The following is a 22,817-nucleotide window of genomic DNA, read 5'->3' on the forward strand; positions in this document are numbered from 1 at the left end:
TTTTATTTTGTATTTTCATTGACAAGTCTATTGGGTGTTCTTATAGGCACTTTAGTATTGCCAGTGTAACAGTATAGCTTCCGTCCCTCTCCTCGCTCCTACCTGGGCTCGAACCAGGAACACATCGACAACAGCCACCCTCGAAGCAGCGTTACCCATGCAGAGGAAGGGAAACAACTACTCCAAGTCTCAGAGTGAGTGACGTTTGAAACGCTATTAGCGCGCACCCCGCTAACTAGCTAGCCATTTCACATCGGTTACACCAGCCTAATCTTGGGAGTTGACAGGCTTGAAGGGGTGGGTATAATTTGTGGAACGTTCCAACAGGAATCTGTTCCAAAAAACGTAAATTAAAAGGTTGCCAACCAGCAACACATACAAACCTAGCTAACTAGCTGCCGAATAGGCATCAACTCACCACGCAGCTTATTCTTAATGTTTGTCTATAGGCAACCAGAGTGAGGACAGACATTTTTCGGAATAAACGTGATGAGTGAAAAACGCAATGAAATAGACCACTCACTACCCGGTATCTTATTCTGCTGCTATACAACTTTGTATGCATTGTTTTTTGGCAACCTTGTTATTTACGAAGTTTTTGGAATAGATTCCTGTTGGAACGTTCCACAAATTATACCCACCCGGTTTGAAGTCATAAACAGCTTGAAACACAGCGAAGAGCTGCTGGCAAAACGCACGAAAGTGCTGTCTGAATGAATGCTTACGAGTTATGTTATGTCAATGTTATGTCATAATTACGTAAAATTCTGGCAAATTAGTTCGCAACGAGCCAGGCGGCCCAAACTGTTGCATATACCCTGACTCTGCGTGCAATGAACGCTAGAGATGTGACACAATTTCATGTTAGCAGGCAATATTAACTAAATATGCAGGTTTAAAAATATATACTTGTTTATTGATTTTAAAGAAAGGCATTGATGTTTATGGTTAGATACATTGGTGCAACGACAGTGCAATCACATGTTTGGCGAAATAGGCTATGATTCAATGATACATTAACAGGCACCGCATCGATTATATGCAACGCAGGACACGTTAGATAAACTAGTAATATCATCAACCATGTCTAGTTAACTAGTGATTATGTTAAGATTGATAGTTTTTTATAAGATAAGTTTAATGCTAGTTAGCAACTTACCTTGGCTTCTTGCTGCCCTCGCGTAACAGGTAGTTAGCCTGCCATGCAGGCTCCTCGTGCGTTGGATTGGATTAGTAACCGGAAGGTTGCAAGATCGAATCCCCGAATCCCCCCTGAACAAGGCAGTTAACCCCCGTTCCTAGGCCATCATTGAAAATAAGAATGTGTTGTTAATCTGACTTGCCTAGTTAAATAAAGGTGTAAAAAAAACAAAAAAAAGTTTCACAAAAAAACAAACATTATCGGCAAATGGGTGGCCAAAAATACCGATTACCGATTGTTATGAAAACTTGAAATCGGCCCTAATTAATCGGCCATTCCGATTAATCGGTCGACCTCTACCCAGGACTCCCACTTCCACAAGAAATGTCAGTTTTGTTCTATAAACTCCATATTTATGTCCAAATACCTCCGTTTTGTTCACGCGTTCAGATCACTAATAGATCAAATAGTTCCATTACCGCTCGTAGAAACATGTCAATCGATGTTTACAATCAATCCTTAGGGTCTTTTTAACATAAATCTTAGATAATATTCCAACTGGACAATAGCGTATTCATTACAGAGGAAAAAGGAGCGGCGCGCCTGCGTGCCTGCGCAGTAAAATACTCACTGGTCCCAGGCTTGAGACAGCTCTTATTCTCTGCCCAGTAACAGTAGAAGCATGAAACAAGGTTCTACAGACTGTTGACATCTACTGGAAGCCTTAGGAAGTGTAAAATGAACCCACAGACACTGTAGTTTGGAAAGACAATCAGTTGAAAAACTACAAACCACTTCCGGGTTGGATTTTTTTCTCAGGTTCTTGCCAGCCATATGAGTTCTGTTATACTCACAGACATCATTCAAACAGTCTTAGAAACTTCAGAGTGTTTCCTATCCAAATCTACTAATAATATGCATATCCTACCTTCTGGGCCCGAGTAGCAGGCAGTTTAATTTGGGCACGTTATTCATCTGAATTTCCGAATACTGCCCCGTCACCAAGAAGTTAATTATGTTTGTGTTAATGAAGATAGTCTGAGTAATTATTACCCACTACAAGTTTATGAAGTGTCAGGTTGCTTTGTTGTGTCCCTGCATCACTCAGTGTGTTCTCCTTTAACCAGTGTAGGCATGGAGGGTCTTCAAGATGCAATTAAACACAAATTGTCCAAGTTGGAGACCGAGATGGTGAGATCTTTGTCAGAGCATCTGAGGGCAAATGTTGGAGTGGAGAATATTAACAACCTTGAATATGTTCAGCTGGAGGACATGAAATACCATTTGACGCCAATACAGTGCTGGGAATTGCTTCAGTCCTTCAACCAAAGAGGTGAGATCTTGATCGATAAATGTATCATATTTATGTCATTGTTATGAAAAAAGGTGCTATCTTGAACCTAAAATGGTTATTTGGCTGTCCCCATAAGAGAACCCTTTGAAGATCCCTTTTTGATTCCAGGTACATGTATAACCCTTTTGGTTCCAGGTAGAACTCTTCTGGGTTCCATGTAGAACCCTTTTCACAGAGGGTTCTACCTGGAACACAAAAGGGTTCTCCTACGGGGACAGCCAAAGAACCCTTTCGGAACCCTTTTTCCTAAGAGTATATATACACACACGCACAAGGTTAAAAAGGTTCTGTAAATAGTTAGTTTGTTTGCCCTCAAAATAAATGGTTAATGCTATGAGGGAGCGAGGTATATGCAATAAAAGGGACTTAAATTACAAAAATAAATGTTTCTGTAAATTGTTTGCTTGTCCTCTTATGCTGGTATGGAGTGCAGCGCGTAGCCTAACAGTTTTTTTTCTTTGTATTTTTTTTTTAAGAAAATGAAGAATGGATATGATCTGTAACAATGGATAGGACACGTGTCCACCTCCAAGCATCAGTGACCTCCAGGAACAGTGGCCTTTCCTTTTCACCAAGTTATGGCTCTGCGACCACTTCAATACTTGTGATTGACAGTCACCTGACTCAAGCTCTCCAGAACAAGGGTATGAGAATTGTAAACTTTTTTAAAAGCCAAAAGACCAAGTTGAGGAGAGAGATCCAGTGCCTGCTAAATGAAACCGACAGTTACATCAAAGGCAATGACGATCTAACAGCCACTGCTGCCATTCTTTTGTTGATGACCCACGTCAAAGAGGACGACGAATCTCTGTTCCTCATGGCAGATGTAATGAATAGTGTTTTTATGTTTATATGATTAATGGTGTTTATACTGTACCATTACACATGATTTGAATATATGTATATATGTACAGTTGAAGTCAGAAGTTTACATACACCTAAGCCAAATACATTTATACTCAGTTTTTCACAATTCCTGACATTTAATCCTAGTTACAATTCGCTGTCTTAGGTCAGTTAGGATCACCACTTTATTTTAAGAATGTGTAATGTCAGATTAATAGTAGAGAGAATGATTTATTTCAGCTTTTATTTCATTCATCACATTCTCAGTGGAAGTTTACATACACACAATTAGTATATGGTAGCATTGCCTTAAATTGTTTAACTTGGGTCAAACGTTTCAGGTAGCCTTCCACAAGCTTCCCACAATAAGTTGGGTGAATTTTGGCCCATTCCTCCTGACAGAGCTGATGAAACTGAGTCAGGTTTGTAGGCCTCCTTGCTCGCATATGCTTTTTCAGTTCTGCCAACACATTTTCTATAGGATTGAGGTCAGGGCTTTGTGATGACCACTCCAATACCGTAACTTTGTTGTCCTTAAGCCATTTTGCAACAACTTTGGAAGAATGCTTGTGGTCATTGTCCATTTGGAAGACCCATTTGCGACCAAGCTTTAACTTCCTGACTGATGTCTTGAGATGTTGCTTCAATATATCCACATCATTTTCCCTCCTCATGATGCCATCTATTTTGTGCACCAGTCCCTCCTGCAGTAAAGCACCCCCACAACATGATGCTGCCACCCCCGTGCTTCACAGTTGGGATGGTGTTCTTCGGCTTGCAAGCTTCCCCTTTTTCCTCCAAACATAATGATGGTCATTATGGCCAAACAGTTCTATTTTTGTTTCATCAGACCAGAGGACATTTCTACAAAATTACGATCCTTGACCCTATGTGCAGTTGCTAACCGTATTCTGGCTTTTTTATGGCGGTTTTGGAGCAGTGGCTTCTTCCTTGCTGAGCGGCCTTTCAGGTTATGTCGATATAGGGCTCGTTTTACCGTGGATATAAATCCTTTTGTACCCATTTCCTCCAGCATCTTCACAAGGTCCTTTGCTGTTGTTCTGGGATTGATCTGCACTTTTCGCACCAAAGTATGTTCATCCTTAGGAGACAGAACACGTCTCCTTCTTGAGCGGTATGACGGCTGCGTGGTCCCGTGGTGTTTATAGTTGCGTACTATTGTTTGTACAGATGAACATGGTACCTTCAGGCGTTTGGAAATTGCTCCCAAGGATGAACCAGTCTTGTGGAGGTCTACATTTTTTTTCTGGGGTCTTGGCTGATTTCTTTAGATTTTCCCATGATGTCAAGCAAAGAGGAACTGGGTTTGAAGGTAATACGTCCACAGGTACACCTCCAATGGACTCACATAATGTCAATTAGCCTATCAGAAGCTTCTAAAGCCATGACATAATTTTCTGGAATTTTCCAAGCTGTTTAACTTCTGACCCACTGGAGTTGTGATAGTGAATTATAAGTGAAATAATTTGTCTGTAAACAATTGTTGGAAAAATTATTTGTGTCGTGTACTTTTGTGTATTTCAGGAAATACTCTATTGGGTTCCTCAAAATGGATGGTGTCGATCGAGAGGAGAGTGGTCTGTGTTTTGGACAGTAAGTCCAACTTTGCTGCTGCCCTCTCTGTTCTTCAGCACTTTCTATGTTTTTAACATAGAATAACAGGAGTTGGCCTCTGCAACATTGGAGCTGATACAGAGGTAATTGATTCATTGATCCAACACTTACATTTAGCATTTGTTAGTTACATTGCAATGATATTTCTTATTGTTATTTTTTCAATGCTTCAACTGATTTAATATATTCTATGTTGGGTTGTGCAGGTTCCTGGTTTGAAGGAACCAAATGCACAGCGAAAGCAGGAGTGAGCCGCAAGACCGGAAAGGTCGTTCAGAGGAAGTCATTGCCAATTGACCAAGACGTTACACGCTTTCTCGCAGACCTGAAGGAGTTTGATAGGAAAAACTCCAACATGTAAGTACACAAACACACACCTGATGAACACAAACTTTATTTGTCAATTGTCATCTGCCTTTTTAACCAGTGAGTAGTAGTAGTATTTCTTTCTATTTACATGTTTGTCTTAGTTGATGTATCAGAGCTAAGGAGGATCAGAGTTTCAAAAATTGGGGTGATAACCTGCACCCCACCGAGATTTATTCGAGACTTGTTTGCATCTCTCATTCTCTCAGAAATCCTGCCATGTGGGTTGGGTCAGCAAATGATCTGCTTGCTCCATCCCGGAGCCTGTGTTGGCTTGAGGTAGCATGCTTCTCTGGCTCCAGTCTAGCCCTGCTCTCTCCTCTCTATCCATTTTTCTCTCAGCCCCTTTCTCTCTCGATCTCTCTCTCTCTCGTTTCTCTCTCAACGACAGGCAGGCAAGCAGTTCTTGTTATTGTTTTTTGTAAAAATGTCTCCCTGTTCAACTGTTGTTTCCCTGTTTTTCATTGATCTGTTTAGATTTTTTTTTTTATCTTACATAATCCTGTATTTTTAAGAATGACCTATTCTGATGTTTTGGTTTGTGTATGGTGAAGTACATTACTGACCATTATTTGTCAATGTTCTTATCATTGTATCTCTTTCTCTCTCTCTCCCCTACTATCTGGAGTTGTAATGTTGCTCTTTTCAAATGTTGTTCTTTGTGGTTAAAGTGCATTTCAAGTGAAATTCATGTTATGAATTTGAATAAATATATATATTTGTACACGTATTGTTTTTCTTACAATATTACATTTCAGGGAGCTGTCTTCTAAAGACAACCTGCAATGCTGCTTAGTACTGTAAAATAATTGTATATTACTGTAGGTATTTCCCTGTAAATTTACAGCATTATACTGGCACCACAGTTGCCAGTTTAATACTGTAATTTTACAGGGAAAAGTTTTAGTGTAGCTACAGTGGTGTTAAGAATGAAATAAATAAATCATGGAAGCATGTACATGGATATAGACAGTGAGACACACATTCATTAGAATATGTCAGATGTGAAAATAACAGTGGAGGCTGGTGGGAGGAGCTATAGGAGGACGGGCTCGTTGTAATGGAATTAATGGAACAGAGTCAAACGTGGTTTCCATATGTTTGATACCATTCCATTGATTACATTCTAACCATTACAATGAGCCTCCCACCAGCCTCTGGAAATCATTCATACAATTCAACAGGTCATGTCAGATGTTATGCAATGTTTCAGAATGTTATCCTAGATGACAGGCATGCTTGACTGTTGATCCATAAAGCGTTGCTGAAATAACCAATTAAATTGCACAATAAACACAGTTGGAACATAGGCTGACTGGTGACTCCACGGTGAAGCATGAGTCCGTATCCAATAATCAGAACATGATGTCCAACTTGTGTTTTTCTAGGTACTTGCTTAACCACTAGGTGGCAGTGACGATCAGGAGAGAGAAGTGCTGAAGCGCACAACTAGTAGTGATTGCAAATAGTCTGCATTTAGCGCTTGAGCTCTTGAGTTGTATAGTGCTCTGCAGCATTAGGACATAGCCTTGGCGCTATACGCCCTCTGAGCATCATTTCTACCAAAAGACGATACTGCCTGCTCAAGAAATTATTGCAAGAGACCTGCACTAGAAGTACATTGACATTCAGGAGAGGTTTTGGAGCTGACGAGGACAACATGAATTGCTTCTGGATACACACAATTTGGATCCCGGGGTTCTTTTTCTTCTTTGGATTTCAAGGTACGGGTGGCATTCAAGTTCTTTTTTAATATAATTGTGTTGCTTTAGATTACCAATCACAATTTCTTTTCAGTTTGGAGTCAGAGGAATTCATTTTGGATACCTATGCCTGCTGAGACTCTGTTTTTGCAGCTTTGATCAGCTACCTCTGGTGTCTTCTAAGTCTTATTTATCCCTCGTATTTATGATGTTCATCCTGGCCTATTTATTGCTCTCTTGACACAAATAGTGAACTTACGCACACGTGGAGAAGTAGGCTACACTTACACACACGCAGAGGGGGAGATATTGGAAAGTACTTGAAGATGACACCAATACGATTCAAACTGAGTGGGGCGTGGTGGCAGAGGAGACTTTAATTGATACAGTATTTATAAAATATTTATAAAAGCCTTATTTGACAAGATGAGTTGACTGAGAATACATTTAGGCTATAGCAACGACACTGGGAGTTGCAGGGCAAAGGACATTAGAGGGGTTAAATGAACCAGGCCCATCCCTGCCTAGCTTCAGACAGCTTCTTGTGACCGTTTGTGCAGTACAACATCTACACACAACACTAATAGGCCTTCATTGAACAGGTTGCTGGTGTTGTACTAAGGTATTGTCCACTAGTATGTAATCCCTCTTTCCACAGGTCCTCATGCTTGGGTACATCTCTGATGGCCTCATGGCAGCATCCCACTACTAACACTAATATAGGAAATTTGAGGGTTGGCCTGCACAGGATTCAAACCCGCTACCTTGTGGTTCTGTCTTTTGGGTGTTCCTGATGATGACCAGTTACCCAAAGACCCCTGTGTGCAGACTAGTTCTAATTTGGTGAACGATTTCCATTGTGACATGACTATTGAAGTCATTTGGTTAATTGTCTGATTCTAAAAGGAGTTGTGTGTGCAGTTATGGTGAGCTGTGAAATCCAGCACAGTAGTCAATAAACAACTCAATGGGGCTTAATTAGGAAATGGATTTGAATGAAACCACAACCTCCGGGTCAACAACACTTGGGGCTTCCAGCTCTAACTTATGAAATGTCTAATATATTCTCTATGAAATGCAATGCATGATTCAGCCTTATCATGACAGTAGAATGTATGTTATAGGCAACTGCCAGGGGATGTCGTATGAGGTCTTCCTAATATACAATAGTGGATTGTTCCCTTACATACTGTATGTTGAAAAAAAGACATGACTTTGCAGTTGAAAAAATAGGAAGAAAACAGCAATTTGGCCTTGTGCCATGCATTTTCTTTCTTTGTTTTTTGGTTCATCCTTTTCTGATGGGAAGTACTAGGAACCTTGAGGTACAGAGTTGTTTAATGGTGTTGATGCTGTTAATCTTTTCTGAGGAAAAATGACTTTTGTCAATTATCCAGAGATGGCATAGCAGAAATTCAGTAGGATAGCTGTGGTAATCAATTCACACGAGGCACCTGGGAGGAACACGATAGTGAAATATGCTTATTCGAAGGAAAATAGTGCTATCCCCTCGGAAACAAGAGAACGCTCCTTAAATAAAGTCAGCGGATGCTAGATTTTGTAATCTGTTGAAATAAATGTCCTTCAGAATGTCGGGCACAGGGAATAAGCACACATTCAGAAATGAATTGGAAAGATCGAGTTAAACAGTCTAAATAATGAATGCTATTGGAGGATTTGTGTTGATGCTCTCTCTTGCCCCGGCCTTTCACTGGAGTCCCCATTGATCTCTCTTTGGGGACTAGTGATTTTCCTCCCCACTTTAGAGTCCACAGACTCCCCCTATTGGAACAGATACGAATGAGTTGACTCCAGTGTTTTGTTGGATCTTCCTGTATTCCAACCATGTCTCTGTGGTTGGTTGTAGGCAAGATGTGGTGGGGGTTCCTCTGAGGTGAGCTGGGCTGGGCTGGGGAAGGGTGTAAATACTTTGCTGTGGTCACAGGGAGGGAGGGAGAGTGAGGGGAAGCAGAGACAGGGCGTGAGTTGGATCTGGAATAAAAGACAATAGAGATAATCAGAGCAATACACCTTTATACCCCCATGCCACCTCGCTTTCAGCCTCTTTAATGTCCACAACACTCCACTTCTCAGAGCCCCGTCTCAGGAAAATTGCAATTAGCTCTGTGTTCCCTGTACAAGGCTTCTGGTGCCTGTGATCCTCTGGTACTTTGGGGTGAAACACGAATCACTAACCGTAAACGTGGTGTCTGTTGGTAAGGTTTTGGTTTCCAGAGTGCACGCTTGGTGGGCACAGGAGAAGTTTCTGTGTACTTTGGAGAGGTTTGGAAATTAAAACTGCTGCATACTGGGGCTATATGCCCCCAGACCTTTGGCATAAAGAGCAGTGTTGACTGCATTTAGTTCTATTACTATCACATTTTATCAATAGCACGTGGAATTTAGCTGACATTTACTTCACAAAGTGAAAACATATAACACATAACTCACTGTGAATTCACAAGCAAGGTTGTAGCCAGGGTCTGAGTTTCAGTGATGTCCGGAGCAGCTGATATTTTTGCAGTTTTAAATGCAAATTTCCTGCAATTCTACATGTTTTGCCATGAGTTTGCCAATTTGATATCTGAGTTAAAGTGACTAACAAAATCAATTGGGGCCCTCTGGAGGTCAGAGACTCTGGGCACGTGCCCGGTTCGTAATTCGGCCATGATTACTACAAGTTTAGATAGCTGGCTAGACTAATATACCAATCTAAAAATATTTTACTGACATACTCTAATTATACTATTCTAACTATCAACAGTAAGATGAGACCCTGACTGAAATTACAGAGGTCCGGACTTTGGTGTCCTATCTAGCTAGAAAGAACAATGGCAAACAAACTGTCTATTCATGGTGACAATCTAATACAATTCTGTTGAGCAGCACACCTAAGCATGTCGAAATTTCATCAGAAGGTTGAAACACATGAAAGCAACTGAAATGTTGAAACCCTAGACAAATTCTAAGAGGTTACATCAATTTCAAGCTCTCGCAAATGTTTTCTATATACTCCACCGAGGCCTTCTTCGCGTCTCTTTGTTGTTGATTCAAGTGACGCGTTTCTAATCAACAACCCACATGCAAAATTCCCTACATTAGTGTACACTCTTTTTTCATTTGATTTTAGTATCATCATAATCAATAATAATATTTCAATAGCTGTATCTCTCTAACTGTATCTCTCTATGGAAGAATCAATCAATCACATGTATTTACAAAGCCCTTTTTACATCAGCAGTTGTCACAAAGTGCTTATACAGAAACCCAGCCTAAACCCCCAAAGAGCAAGCAATGCAGATGTACAACACTCTTCCAGTGAGAATTATAATAACGGTCATGCAAGTTGGAATTCACATATTTTGTTTTATCTGTTTGTTCTCTCAGGGCAAACTGACATATTCATCATGGCTGAAATAGGAGAATGGAGAATCTGTATGAATGCGTGGAGGGAAGCTAAAATATACCTCTATATGCAAAAATCTAATCAATTTATCTCCACAAACAATGTTGGAATTCAGCAGATAGATATTCTAATAGAAAAATGAAATGAGGAGACTCTTATTAGTATTATTCCTCTGCCTTCCAGTCCCTGACATTACATTCTGTCTGCTTCTGAATCTCATCTTGAAGTCCAACTTCAGAGGTTTTACTTCCTTTCATAGTGATGCAAATCCAGGATCATCTTCTTGCTGGGTATAGAAGTAGTGTACCACTGTTGTGATGAAGCAAGCAATACTCCTTCTGTGCATGTCTTGAACAAGCCCTTCTGATCCTGATTCCTGACCTCTATAACCGGCCTACTCAAACAATCCTCTGCATTTTTCATCAACCTGATGCTAAGTGCAGTTGTTTCCCAGCTGTTTGCTGTCTGGCTGGATGAGGATGTCGTTGGTGTGTCTTACATGCACACAGGCACTTAGGTTTTATCAGGAGAAAGGACATATTTAGGGACATATGTTTCTGTTTGGTACCTGGGCTAATACAGTGCATTCGGAAAGTATTCAGACCCCTTGACTTTTTCCAGATTTTGTTACGTTACAGCTAGTGATGCACTGATATGACATTTTTGGCCGATACAGATAAAATATATTTTCCTTGCCAAAAAACCTGATATCGAAAACCGATATTTAAAAATTTTGCAGCCTTTTAAGCATTCTAGTACAATTAAATAGTTAACACAAACTCATGGACGCAGCGGTCTAAGGCACTGCATCTCAGTGCAAGAGGCGTCACTATAGTCCCTGGTTCGAATCCAGGCTGTATCACATACGGCCGGGAATAGGGCGGGACACAATTGGCCCAGCGTTGTCCAGGTTTGGCCGGTGTAGGCCGTCATTGTAAATAAGAATTTGTTCTTAACTGACTTGCCTTGTTAAATAAAGGTTACACACACACACCACACTGACCAAAAAGTTATTTTGTTGGTATTTACGTATGTGTCATGCCCTGACCTGAGAGAGCCGTTTTTCTCTGTTTGGTTAGGTCAGGGTGTGATATGGGCTGGGCATTCTATGTCATATATTTATTTGTGTTTGGCCGAGTATGGTTCCTAATCAGAGGCAGCTGTCTATCGTTGTCTCTGATTGGGAATCATACTTAGGCAGCCCTTTTTCCCACCTTCAGTTGTGGGATCTTGTTTTTGTACGGCTCAGTGTAAGCTTGCAGAACGTCACGTTCGTTTCCTTTGTTTGATGTTTTGTTTAGTGTTCTGAGTTATAATAAAATGTATCATGAGCACTTACCACGCTGCACCTTGGTCTCCTCTCTACGATGAACGTTACAGTGTGTCCCAATTACCAGTAAAACATAATCAAAACCTATTTTGTTCACTTACTTGCTGTGCTGTTTCGTTGTTCATTTGTTTCATTCTCAACCAGGATTTCTCATACTATGAAACGCCGTTTGGGTCTTTGTGTGTCAAATAACACTATTTGAAGTGTCAAATAAGCTTGTTCACCAATCAGGACTTGAATATGACCGCATGTCACATAATAATTTAACACGTTCATAACTTTTTTACGTAGTGATTACACATTGATTACACTATCACTTGTATTTCACATGTCACAACGATTCATCGATACGTATGCTATGATGCTGGTAAAGTTATCTCGCGCACCTAAAGTACTGGTCATAAAAAAAAAGCTAGCTCATGGATGCAAACAATGTTCTTCCCCAAAAACATAGCAAAACGACAATCTGTTTCAGTAGCTATAGCTAGCTAACTATATAGCCAAGTGTCATCATCTAAAATAACCCTAATTTATAAGACAGTTCTTAGTTGATTAATAGTGGTCGAACCCACCTATGTGAAGCTAGACACAATAAGGATTAGCCACAATAGTGGACTTTGCGGTTAGCCTTCAAAATAAAGGTATGTCAATGACAGTAATGCAAATGAATACAAAGAGTAGAATTATGCCATAATTGAATAGATCATGCTAAACGTGGTTAGAATGTTGTTATATAATATCAACAAAAGACAATAATTTGTTAATTTGACAAAAATCTGTTGAAATCAAACTGGATTTATTATACTTTAGAATTGCATTGGAGGTATACTTATTTCACTGTACAGCCTTACCTACAGTATGGATTGTGGATCAATGACATGGGGTATCAGTCTACTCAGTGACACCCAGAGAACATTAGCGTCGTAGCTCTTATTACGGGACTCTGAAACAACTATGTGTATTGAACACTATTCCGGAGGAAAAACAATACTGCGTGGATGTTTTGTAGTCTGATAACTCTGAGGACGTTGGGAAAAAATATATTGGGTATTGAGTAGACTGATACCCTATTTCATTGATCCCCAATCCTTAGGTAAAGCTGTACAGTGCAATATGAATGTCAATACACACAATAGGCTGACTGGGGAGGTGATTTCACACAGTCACAGTCCCACGATAAGAGCTACAACGCTAATATTTGCGTAAACTCTTCATAGTTGTGCTCCGTGGGTGTTTTCGAGTAGACTGATACCACATTTCATTGCTTCACATTCCAACCTTGTTTAACATGATCTAGTCTAAATATGGCACGATTCCAGAAATTGTAGTAACCGTCTGCATCAGTTTCAAAGCGGTACTTTTATTTTGAAGGCAAACCGCAAATTCCACTATTGTGCCTAATCCTTATTGTGGCTAGCTCCACAACACATACCCCGGTCCAGTTGAGCCTCACTAGCCAGATGAAGCTAGCTGGCTGCTTATAATGTTAGCTTTGGGCAACAGGGTTAAGTAGCTGGCTAGCTATTTATTTTCATGAACTGAAGTTCAATTTCAATAGGTTAACAACAAGTGTCTACCAGTTTCTACTAGTCATTGTTTTCAGGCTGGTTGTATTGGTCCTAGCTAGGTACCAAGCTAAAGCTAGCGACCCCAGAAGTTGAGGTCGAACAAATAATGCTTTATTACCAACGCGATATTGTAAACACATCGTTTGTGGCCGGTGTTTGCTTGTTTGCAGACTTTTTGGTACAGCTTTGAACGTGATACTGATAGTAGTGGTGGCGCTTGGCTTGCACGTGCAAATTCATAAAACACAACATTCTATAATAGAATTGTGTTTGACTTGTCAAATGAAATGCTTATTTGACTCGTGAAATAGTGTTATTTGACGTGTGTCTTTTTTGACACGCCAAGACCCAAACGGCATTCCATAGTATGTCGTGAAGCTGGTGCCAAATTTTACGTGGCGTCATTACGTCATGTACCTACGTTATATAGGTATGCATGACAGCTTTGACATCAGTTTTGCACATCGGTGTTAAACTAGACATCGGGCGATACCGATGTTGGCATTTTTATCTAATATCGGCCGATCCTGATACGTTCACTGATATATCGTGCATCCCTAGTTACAGCCTTATTCTAAAATTGATTAAATTATTTCCCCCCTCATGATACCCCATAATGACAAAGAAAAACTGGTTTTCAGAAATTTTAGCACATTTATTTCAAATTTAAAAAAAATACTTTATTTACATAAGTATTCAGACCCTTTGCTATGAGACTCGAAATTGAGCTCAGGTGCATACTGTTTCCATTGCTTATCCTTGAGATGTTTCTACAACTTGATTGGAGTCCACCTGTGATAACTTTGGAAAGGCACTTGCCTGTCCCACAGTTAACAAGACAGGACAGATCAAAAACCAAGCCATGAGGTCGAAGGAATTGTCCATAGATCTTCGAGACAGGATTGTGTCGAGGCACAGATCTGGAGAAGGGTACTAAAACATTTCTCCAGCATTGATGGTCCCCAAGAACACAGTGGCCTCCATCATTCTTAAATGGAAGACGTTTGGAAGCACCAAGACTCTTCCTAGAACTGGCCACCCGGCCAAAATGAGCAATCGGGGGAGAAGGGCCTTGGTCAAGAACGCGATGGTCACTCTGACAGAGTTCCAGAGTTCCTCTGTGGAGATGGGAAAACCTTCCAGAAGGACAAACATCTCTGCAGCACTCCACCAATCAGGCCTTTATAGTAGAGTGGCCAGATGAAAACCACTCCTCAGTTAAAAGCACATGACAGCCCGCTTGGAGTTTGCCAAAAGACATCTAAAGAACTCTGACCATGAGAAACCAGCTTATCTGGTCTGATGAAACCAAGCTTGAACTCTTTGGCCTGAATGTTAAGCGTCACGTCTGAAGGAAACCTGGCACCATCTTACATTACATTTACATTTCTACGGTGAAGCATGGTAGTGGCAGGATCATGCTGTGGGGATGTTTTTCAGCGACAGGGACTTCGAGACTAGTCAGGATCGAGGGAAAGATGAATGGAGAAAATACAGAGAGATTTTTGATGAAAACCTGCTCCAGAGCGATCAGGACCTCAGACTGGGGCGAAGGTTCACCTTCAAACAGGACAATGACTCTAAGCACACAGCAAAGACAACGCAGGAGTGGCTTCGGGACAAGTCTCTGAATATCCTTGAGTGGCCCAGCAAGAGCCTGGACTTGAACCCGATCGAACATCTTTTGAGAGACCTGAAAATAGCTATGCAGTGACGCTCCCCATCCAACCAGACAGAGCTTGAGAGGATCTGCAGAGAAGAATGGTAGCAATTCCCCAAATACAGGTGTGCCAAGCTGTAGCGTCATACCCAAGAAGACTCGAGGCTGTAATCGCTGCCAAAGGTGCTTCAACAAAATACTGAGTAAAGGGTCTGAATACGTATGTGAATGTGATATTTCATTTTTTATTTGTAATACATTTACAAACATTTCTCAACCTGTTTTTGCTTTGTCATTATGTGGTTTTGTGTGTAGATTGATGAGGATAAAAAATGCATTTTTTTTTAGAATAAGGCTGTAACGTAACAAAATGTGGAAAAAGTCAAGGACCTGAATACATTCCAAAGGCATTGTACGTAACTATCTCTCAGCCTTTGTTTTCCCAGTCCTCTCTACACCTGGCAAACGTAATAGTGTGCTTCAGTGACTCCAGAATAGGCTGGGAAACATCTTTCATCTGTCAGGTTCCAGCTCACTACCAGAGTGTAGTCTTTACAACGTTAAGATATCAAAACACTCTTTCAACGGATGACTTAAAACACTGCTTGTTTCTTGGACCACATAAACATTATAAAAAGACAAAATGGACTGACAAACACTTCCTTGGCTCCATTTCTTGAGTTTCAAGCCTTCTGGTTTCATCTTTGCTTTACTGGCAGATGCACATCTCCAGCATTCCCTGAAGACAGCGATCTGTTTTTTTCCAGCGACAAGGGGTGATCATTCAAACTGTATTGATTCTGGCACTCTAAAGCGATTTTATCCACATGTGGCTAGGAAATGTCAGCTAATAATTGTTATTAATCTCTCTAGATTATAAATGATACAAAATGTCTCAAGAAATGTTAGGATGTGGTGAACCTTGCAGGAAAGCAATTTGTCTCATGTTCCCTTTAATATTCACTCCCATCCTTCTCCTCTGGAATCCAGACCCTTACCTGTTTTCCCAAAACCCCGTAATTAAGATTGACTTTATAATTGTGAATGGATCCGTTTCAGACCGTGGTTTCCCTCGTTATACACTATAAGAAACAACCACTGATAGACAGTGCTGTCTTAGTGAGGGTTCTGTTTCACAATATTTAGACTCTGAGCTTAAAAGAGTTGTGAACCTGAGGGTTTAGGTTCTGTTTCCAGTCTTTCCACCATCCAGACAGCATGTTGGTTGACATGTGCAACAGGGAGGGTTTTCTATTTTCTTGTTTATCGGGGTGCCAAACCTATCCTCCAGAGATTTCAGTTTTAATTAGAGGAAATAACACTTTGTAATTTTCATTAGTACATTTTCCACTTTGAGTTCAGTTGTAGAAAAAATTGTTGTAAGCTCTGTTTTCCTCAAACTTAATCTTGTTACCAGTCGGATAATGAATCACCAAATCCCAATGCACTAATGGAATTAGATGACTATTGCATAGAGAAACGTGGAACACACACTGACTGCCATTGTAGAGGTACCTGGGCTGTGGGAAGCTGGTCCACACATTGGAATGCGAGTGAGACATTCAAAATTGATCTCTCAGAAAGAAGTCACGTGACGTCTAAACGTCAGTACCTGTATACAAGTCTGAGTTAAGAAGATATTTATGTCTGCCTTTATTTTTGAGTGTGCCAACTTATTTACCGGGAATTAGTCCTTTTTGGGAAGTTTTTCTTGGGTAAGCTCTATCACTGGATGATTGTCATTGTTGTTGATCACCACTGCTACGATTGCCCAAATATCTCTAGGTACTAAACAGCTGTCACGTCCTGACCATAGGAAGTTGTTATTTTCTATGGTAGAGTAGGTCAGGGCGTGACAGGGGGGTGTTTGTCCGTTTTTGTAGTTCTATGTTTAGTTTCTAGTTTTGTATTTCTAGGTTGGGTTTTGTTTGGCATGACCTCCAATTAGAGGCAGCCGGTTGTTGTCTCTAATTGGAGGCCATATTTAAGTTGATGTTTGTCCCACTTGTGTTTTGTGGGTGATTATCTTTTGAGTAGTGTGTTTTCCTCTCTGCGTCAAGGTTTGTTGTTTTTGTGTTTTCAAGTATTTAAGTGTATTGCATTCAGTTTCACGTTTAATAAATATGTGGAACGAAACCAACGCTGCATTTTGGTCCGATCATTCGAACAGCTGTGACAGAATCACCCACCAACAAAGGACCAAGCAGCGTGGAATGGAGCAGTGGGAAAAAGGGACTTGGGAGGAGATATTAGATGGAAAAGGACCTTGGAGGCAGGCTGGGGAGTATCGCCGTCCGAAGGAGGAAATCGAGGCAGCAAGAGCGGGGCGGCGATACTATGAGGCACTAAATCCACCAAGAGGCAAGGACGAGAGGCAGCACCCACATTTTTCTTGGGGGGGGGCACACGGGCAGATTGGCTAAGGCATTTTTAAGACCTGAGCCAACTCCCTGTGCTTACCGTGGGGAGCGAGTGACCGAGCAAGCACCGTGTTATGCGGTGATGCGCACTGTGTCGCCAGTGCGCACTCACAGCCCAGTGCGCTCGGTGCAAGCTCCTCACCGTTGCCGTGATAGAGTTGGCCGTCAGCCAGGTAGAAGTGCGCCGGTTCAGCGTATCTGGTCTCCAGTGCGTCTCTTCGGTCCAGGTTATCCTGCGCCTGCTCTACGCACGGTACCCCCCTTTCACCAGCACAGCCCAGTTCGTCCTGTGCCGGCGCTCCGCCCTTGCTGGGCTCAAATCACCATCCAGCCAGGACGGGGTGTGCCAGCTCTAAGCTCCAGACCTCCGGTGCGCCTCCGGAGCCCAGTACGTCCTGTTCCTGCTCTCGCTCTGAGGTGCGTGTTACTAGTCTAGTGCCTCCTATGCCAGTCCCACGCATCAGACCTCCAGTGATCCTGCCCAGTCCGGGATGTTCTGTTCCTGCTCCCCGCACTACCCCTGAGGTGCGTGTTACTAGTCTGGCGCCTCCTATGCCAGTCCCACACATCAGGCCACCAGCGACGCTCCTCAGCCCGGAGCCCGGAGCCTTCAATGGCGGTCTGCAGCCCAGAACCTTCAACGGTGGTCTGCAGCCTAAAGTCTTCAGCGGCGGCCTATTGCCCACAGTCTTCCGGCGATGATCCATGGTCTGGTTCCTCCGGACATACAGAAGCGAGGGGATCAGCAGGCGGTGGGGGTACTACGCCCGGAACCAGAGCCGCCGCCATAGACATTAGTCACCCACCCTACCCTCCCTTTGTGTTGTGTTTTTTTTTTTGGGGGGGGGTTGTTTAGGGGGGTTTTGTTGTTGGTTTTGTAGGTGCGGTCAGAGTCCACACCTTTGGGAGGGGTTCTGTCACGTCCTGACCATAGTAAATTGTTATTTTCTATGGTAGAGTAGGTCAGGGCGTGACAGGGCGTTTTTGTATTTCTGTTTAGTTTCTAGTTTTGTGTTTCTAGGTTGGGTTTTGTTTGGCATGACCTCCAATTAGAGGCAGCCGGTTGTCATTGTCTCTAATTGGAGGCCATATTTAAGTTGATGTTTGTCCCACTTGTGTTTTGTGGGTGATTATCTTTTGAGTAGTTTTTTTTCCCCTCTGCGTCACGGTTTGTTGTTTTTGTGTTTTCGAGTATTTAAGTGTATTGCATTCAATTTCACGTTTAATAAATATGTGGAACGAAACCGACGCTGCATTTTGGTCCGATCATTCGAACAGCCGTGACAACAGCACATGTAATGGCATTTCATTCTGATCATAACTCTTTTTTTGTCCAGGTGATGATTGATACGGTATCAATTAATGTAATGACGTTATTTGTCATAGTAATTAGTCTTCCCGTAAACCCTTTGTGAGGTTGCCAAAGATTTATCTTCAGTGAATTAGCAATGGTAAGGAGTGAAGAGAATAGCTGTTTTAGATGTACGTGAGTGTGTGTGTGTGTGTGTGTGTGTGTGTGTGTGTGTGTGTGTGTGTGTGTGTTTGCCAGTGCTACATCAACACACATTTGGGTAATCATTAGCTACTCCTGCAACAACAGGAATATCTAGAATGTGTGACTTTTAGATATCTTCAGTCTTCCAAACAGGGAGGTTTATCAAAGTAGCACTATATGAGGTAACCTGACAACAGAGCAGTACATCTGAGAAGGATCAAGAACCTGTGAGCTTTATTACTTTATTAATGTATAACAACTGCATAACAACTGCGCTGTTGTTAGAGCGCTGAAGGACAGACATTTTTCTTCTTGCAAGAATTATGGGGTGTTCATCTTTCTTTCTATCTATGCTGACACGGTGGTCCTGTTAAGAATTATGCCGCCAGTGTGTGGTGTGTGTCATTTGCATTTGGCAGTCTGTTCTTACTTTTTTCATTATGACAGCCACTAATAACACATTTGACGTTTATTATATTTCCCAGGCATGACTGCTTCAGGCCTGCTCATTCCTACAGGGAGCGGGGAGTGGGAGCAGAGAGCTGGCAGCAGCAACACGGGAGGAATCCTTGATTGAATTTATTAGACCTTTTTTTTGTAATACATACATAAGGGTGGCAGCTAGCCTAGAGGTTAGAAAGTTGGACTAGTAACTGAAAAGTTGCAAGATCGAATCCCCGAGCTGACAAGGTAAAAAAAAATCTGTCGTTCTGCCCCTGAACAAGGCAGTTAACCCACTGTTCCTAGGCTGTCATTGAAAATAATTTGTTCCTAACTGACTTACCTAGTTAAATAAAGGTAAAATAAAGAAAGGGTGCTCCAGCTGGTGACGCCTCCACATTTAATTTAAGAAAATCATCAAGGATAACACAAAGCTTAAAAGCTTATTTCCATTGTGGTCCTTTTGAAGAGGGAAGAGGGAAGGGGGAATGCAACAAGGTTAGGCGGCAATAGTAGTGGCGACAGACAAAATTCTTGTTTTGATTCGCAGACACCCCTTACATTTCCAGAAATCATTTATTTTTTGTCACCATGAGCCAGTATGATTTTAGTCTTGAATAATTGACTGACTTGTTTATGTGGAACTCTCAATAGCAGCCTCCCTATGTGACACTAACAAACCCTGGGCTTTAGAATGTTAATCAGCATGAGAATCAGGGATTAATGCGACTCCATGGTCTTTAATCAGAACTTTGTCACTTAACAGCAAAATTACCATGTTTTCTGGGAAGCATTCATTTGACTGTAAAGATTTGAAATGGTACATTATCAGATTATGAATATGGCTGCCAGCAACAATGACAGTCACCAGTTGATCTGCTTTAACATGATAATTTTGTATCATATTACATTTAATCATGATGATCCATGATTCAAACATAGTGCAGTATTGGATCCTGATGTCAGGAGCTTTTGTTACCTAGTCTAAGCTATGGTACCCCCTTTTCGTGGCATCATAGCCCAAAATATGTTTATCTACTGGTCTGTGTTTTGTATGATCACACAGGTCTGACTGATATACAGTGTTATATTGGGTTGGATGACTTTCATTTCGATTCCAGTGCTGTTTGGTTTAAATCATATTAAATCATATCCAATGTTATTGGTCGCATACACCGGTTTAGCAGATGTTATCACGGGTGTAGCGAAATGCTTGTGTTCCTTATGTGTTCCTAGCTCCAACAGTGCAGTAATATCTAACAAAACACAACAATACACACACTTCTAAAAGTAAAAGAATGGAATGAAGAAATATAGAAATATTAGCATGAGCAATGTCCGAGTTCGGAGTATAAATATACAGTACCAGTCAGTTTGGAAACACCTACTCATTCAGGGATTATTCTTTATTTTTACTATTTTCTACATTGTAGAATAATAGTGAAGACATCAACACTATGAAATTACACATATGGAATCATGTAGTAACCAAAAAAGTGTTAAACAAATCAAAATATATTTTAGATTTTAGATTCCTCAAAGTAGCCCCCCTTCGCCTTGATGACAGCCTTGCACACTCTTGGCATTCTCTGTGCACACTCCTGGCATCCAGCTGTGCCATGGAATCTCTTACCAAGTATTTTGCAATCTATATGGCTCTCTGACATTTTGCGGTTGCATGAGGTCTAGAGTTAGAAATGTAACACTTTAGAGTACTTAAGCATCGAATACATAACAAATTGGGGGATTTTCACAGCTACAGTAGCCGGGCTATGCAGAGTCTATTGTCCTGCTCATGGAAACATTGAGCAGCTCAATCATGGAAACATTGTTTGCATGATGGGCTACACCTGCTACAGTACTACATTACTACTGTACACCTGTGAAAACCTGATATCAAAATGCTTCCAGCTGTCCATCACTACTGTAAATAAAAACACAGCATCTTGTTTAAATCTTGTTTACATTCTTTATTGTAACCACAATGTCACAAATAATTTGTATCTACTTTTCCAATTACTTTTAGAGTTTGTGATTTACAAATGTGCGCTGAGAGAGTCTATAATATTAATAATAATAATCGCTTTGTAAATAAGGATGCATTATGAAAGGAAAAGTACATGTCAATTCATAAACCATGTGCCCATCGAACATCTCTTCCCAACTATTTTGCAATCTATATTGCTCTCCGCCAATAATTACATTTAGAGGATTGGAGGATTCTAAATTAATATCACAGGGCATTTTTCACTAGGGCAAATCTGGAAAATGACATGCGCAAGAGATGGTGGTAATATTTTTCCTTTTAGTGACTATAATACATGGTGTCCAGGTCAGGATAACCAAAACATTTCTTTATTAAAGACTATCAGAAAGAATGTTGGTAGCATGAATGAGTGAGTCACTCAGCTTTATGTAGGTGCCAAGGCTATATGACTGTGCCATCAACTTGATTATTTAGCAGACATCACTTGCTTATATTCAGTCAATACATACATCTGAAGAATATAATTGAACATTTTCGTTTGTCTTAGAATAAAAACCTTAATGTAACAACAGTTTTAGTAAGTAATACTGACGAGTGGAAACAAAAAAAGTATGTGTCTTTTCCAGATGTGCGCGTGCAGGACAGAGGAATAGCAATTCTTACACTATTGTTCTAAATTCAATCACCTTCTTCATCCTCATCATTCAGTTTATTGAAATTCAATTTTGAAGTCAGTTTCTATTTGGTTTATGTCGCCCATTCATAGTCAGTTAGAAACACATTAGCGCCTTGGGACCCAAAAGCATAATCAGTACTCTAACTCCCACTTGCGCTGGTCTGGAGAATGAAGCAGTGACGCAGGGAACCGTACTAAACCACAAATTACCTCTAAATCCCGCAGCATAATCTCAAAACTTTTAGTTCAGCAACCACTGTAGGGAGTTATCATTAGTCCAACAGTTGCAAACGAGAGTTTCTATTGGACAAATTGAGGTACGTTTATGCCGATTTTGTTCCGTTTGAGAAACAGAATCGGCGGAATTAATACACACCTGATCACAGGTAAAAACAGCTCACTTTCATAGCAGCCACACTATATTCCTTCTCACATCTATGCACTCTCCTTCTCTAACGTTTTCCCTTCGCTTGTGGACTTCAATGATCAACACATCACTTGTATGTGACCAGGCGAAAAAACCTTTCCAAGCCAAACCATATCATAATCGCTACACACAGCCTACATCGTTGTCACCATATTATCTAAAGTAACATCATATTCAACATAGCTAATATAACTAATGCATTAGTAAACCCACTACAATCATGCAGTAACGTTACAGTGTGCAGTCAGTAAGCAGTTTAGTACTTACACCGGCGGGCCCCGGTGGCAATAAATTAATAAAACCAAAAGCTTACTTTGACTTGGAAGAGTTCCAGTGTTGCGTTGGGTAGTCATAGCCAGCTA

The 22,817-nt window shown here is 41.0% G+C and overlaps 1 protein-coding gene across 1 annotated transcript in view; it reads left to right on the forward strand.

Moving 5' to 3' along the window:
* Positions 1-6,853: 6,853 nt before the first annotated feature.
* The window catches only part of LOC115163124 (limbic system-associated membrane protein), a 1,234,562-nt gene continuing 1,218,598 nt past the window's right edge, over positions 6,854-22,817 (forward strand). Inside the window, exon 1 of the mRNA XM_029714758.1 lies at positions 6,854-7,066. Within this exon, the coding sequence (XP_029570618.1) occupies positions 7,003-7,066 (64 nt within the window). The 5' untranslated portion in view covers positions 6,854-7,002. The remainder of the gene's footprint in view (positions 7,067-22,817) is intronic.

The sequence above is a fragment of the Salmo trutta genome, chromosome 26, assembly GCF_901001165.1.
Source record: "Salmo trutta chromosome 26, fSalTru1.1, whole genome shotgun sequence".
Lineage (NCBI taxonomy): Eukaryota > Metazoa > Chordata > Actinopteri > Salmoniformes > Salmonidae > Salmo > Salmo trutta.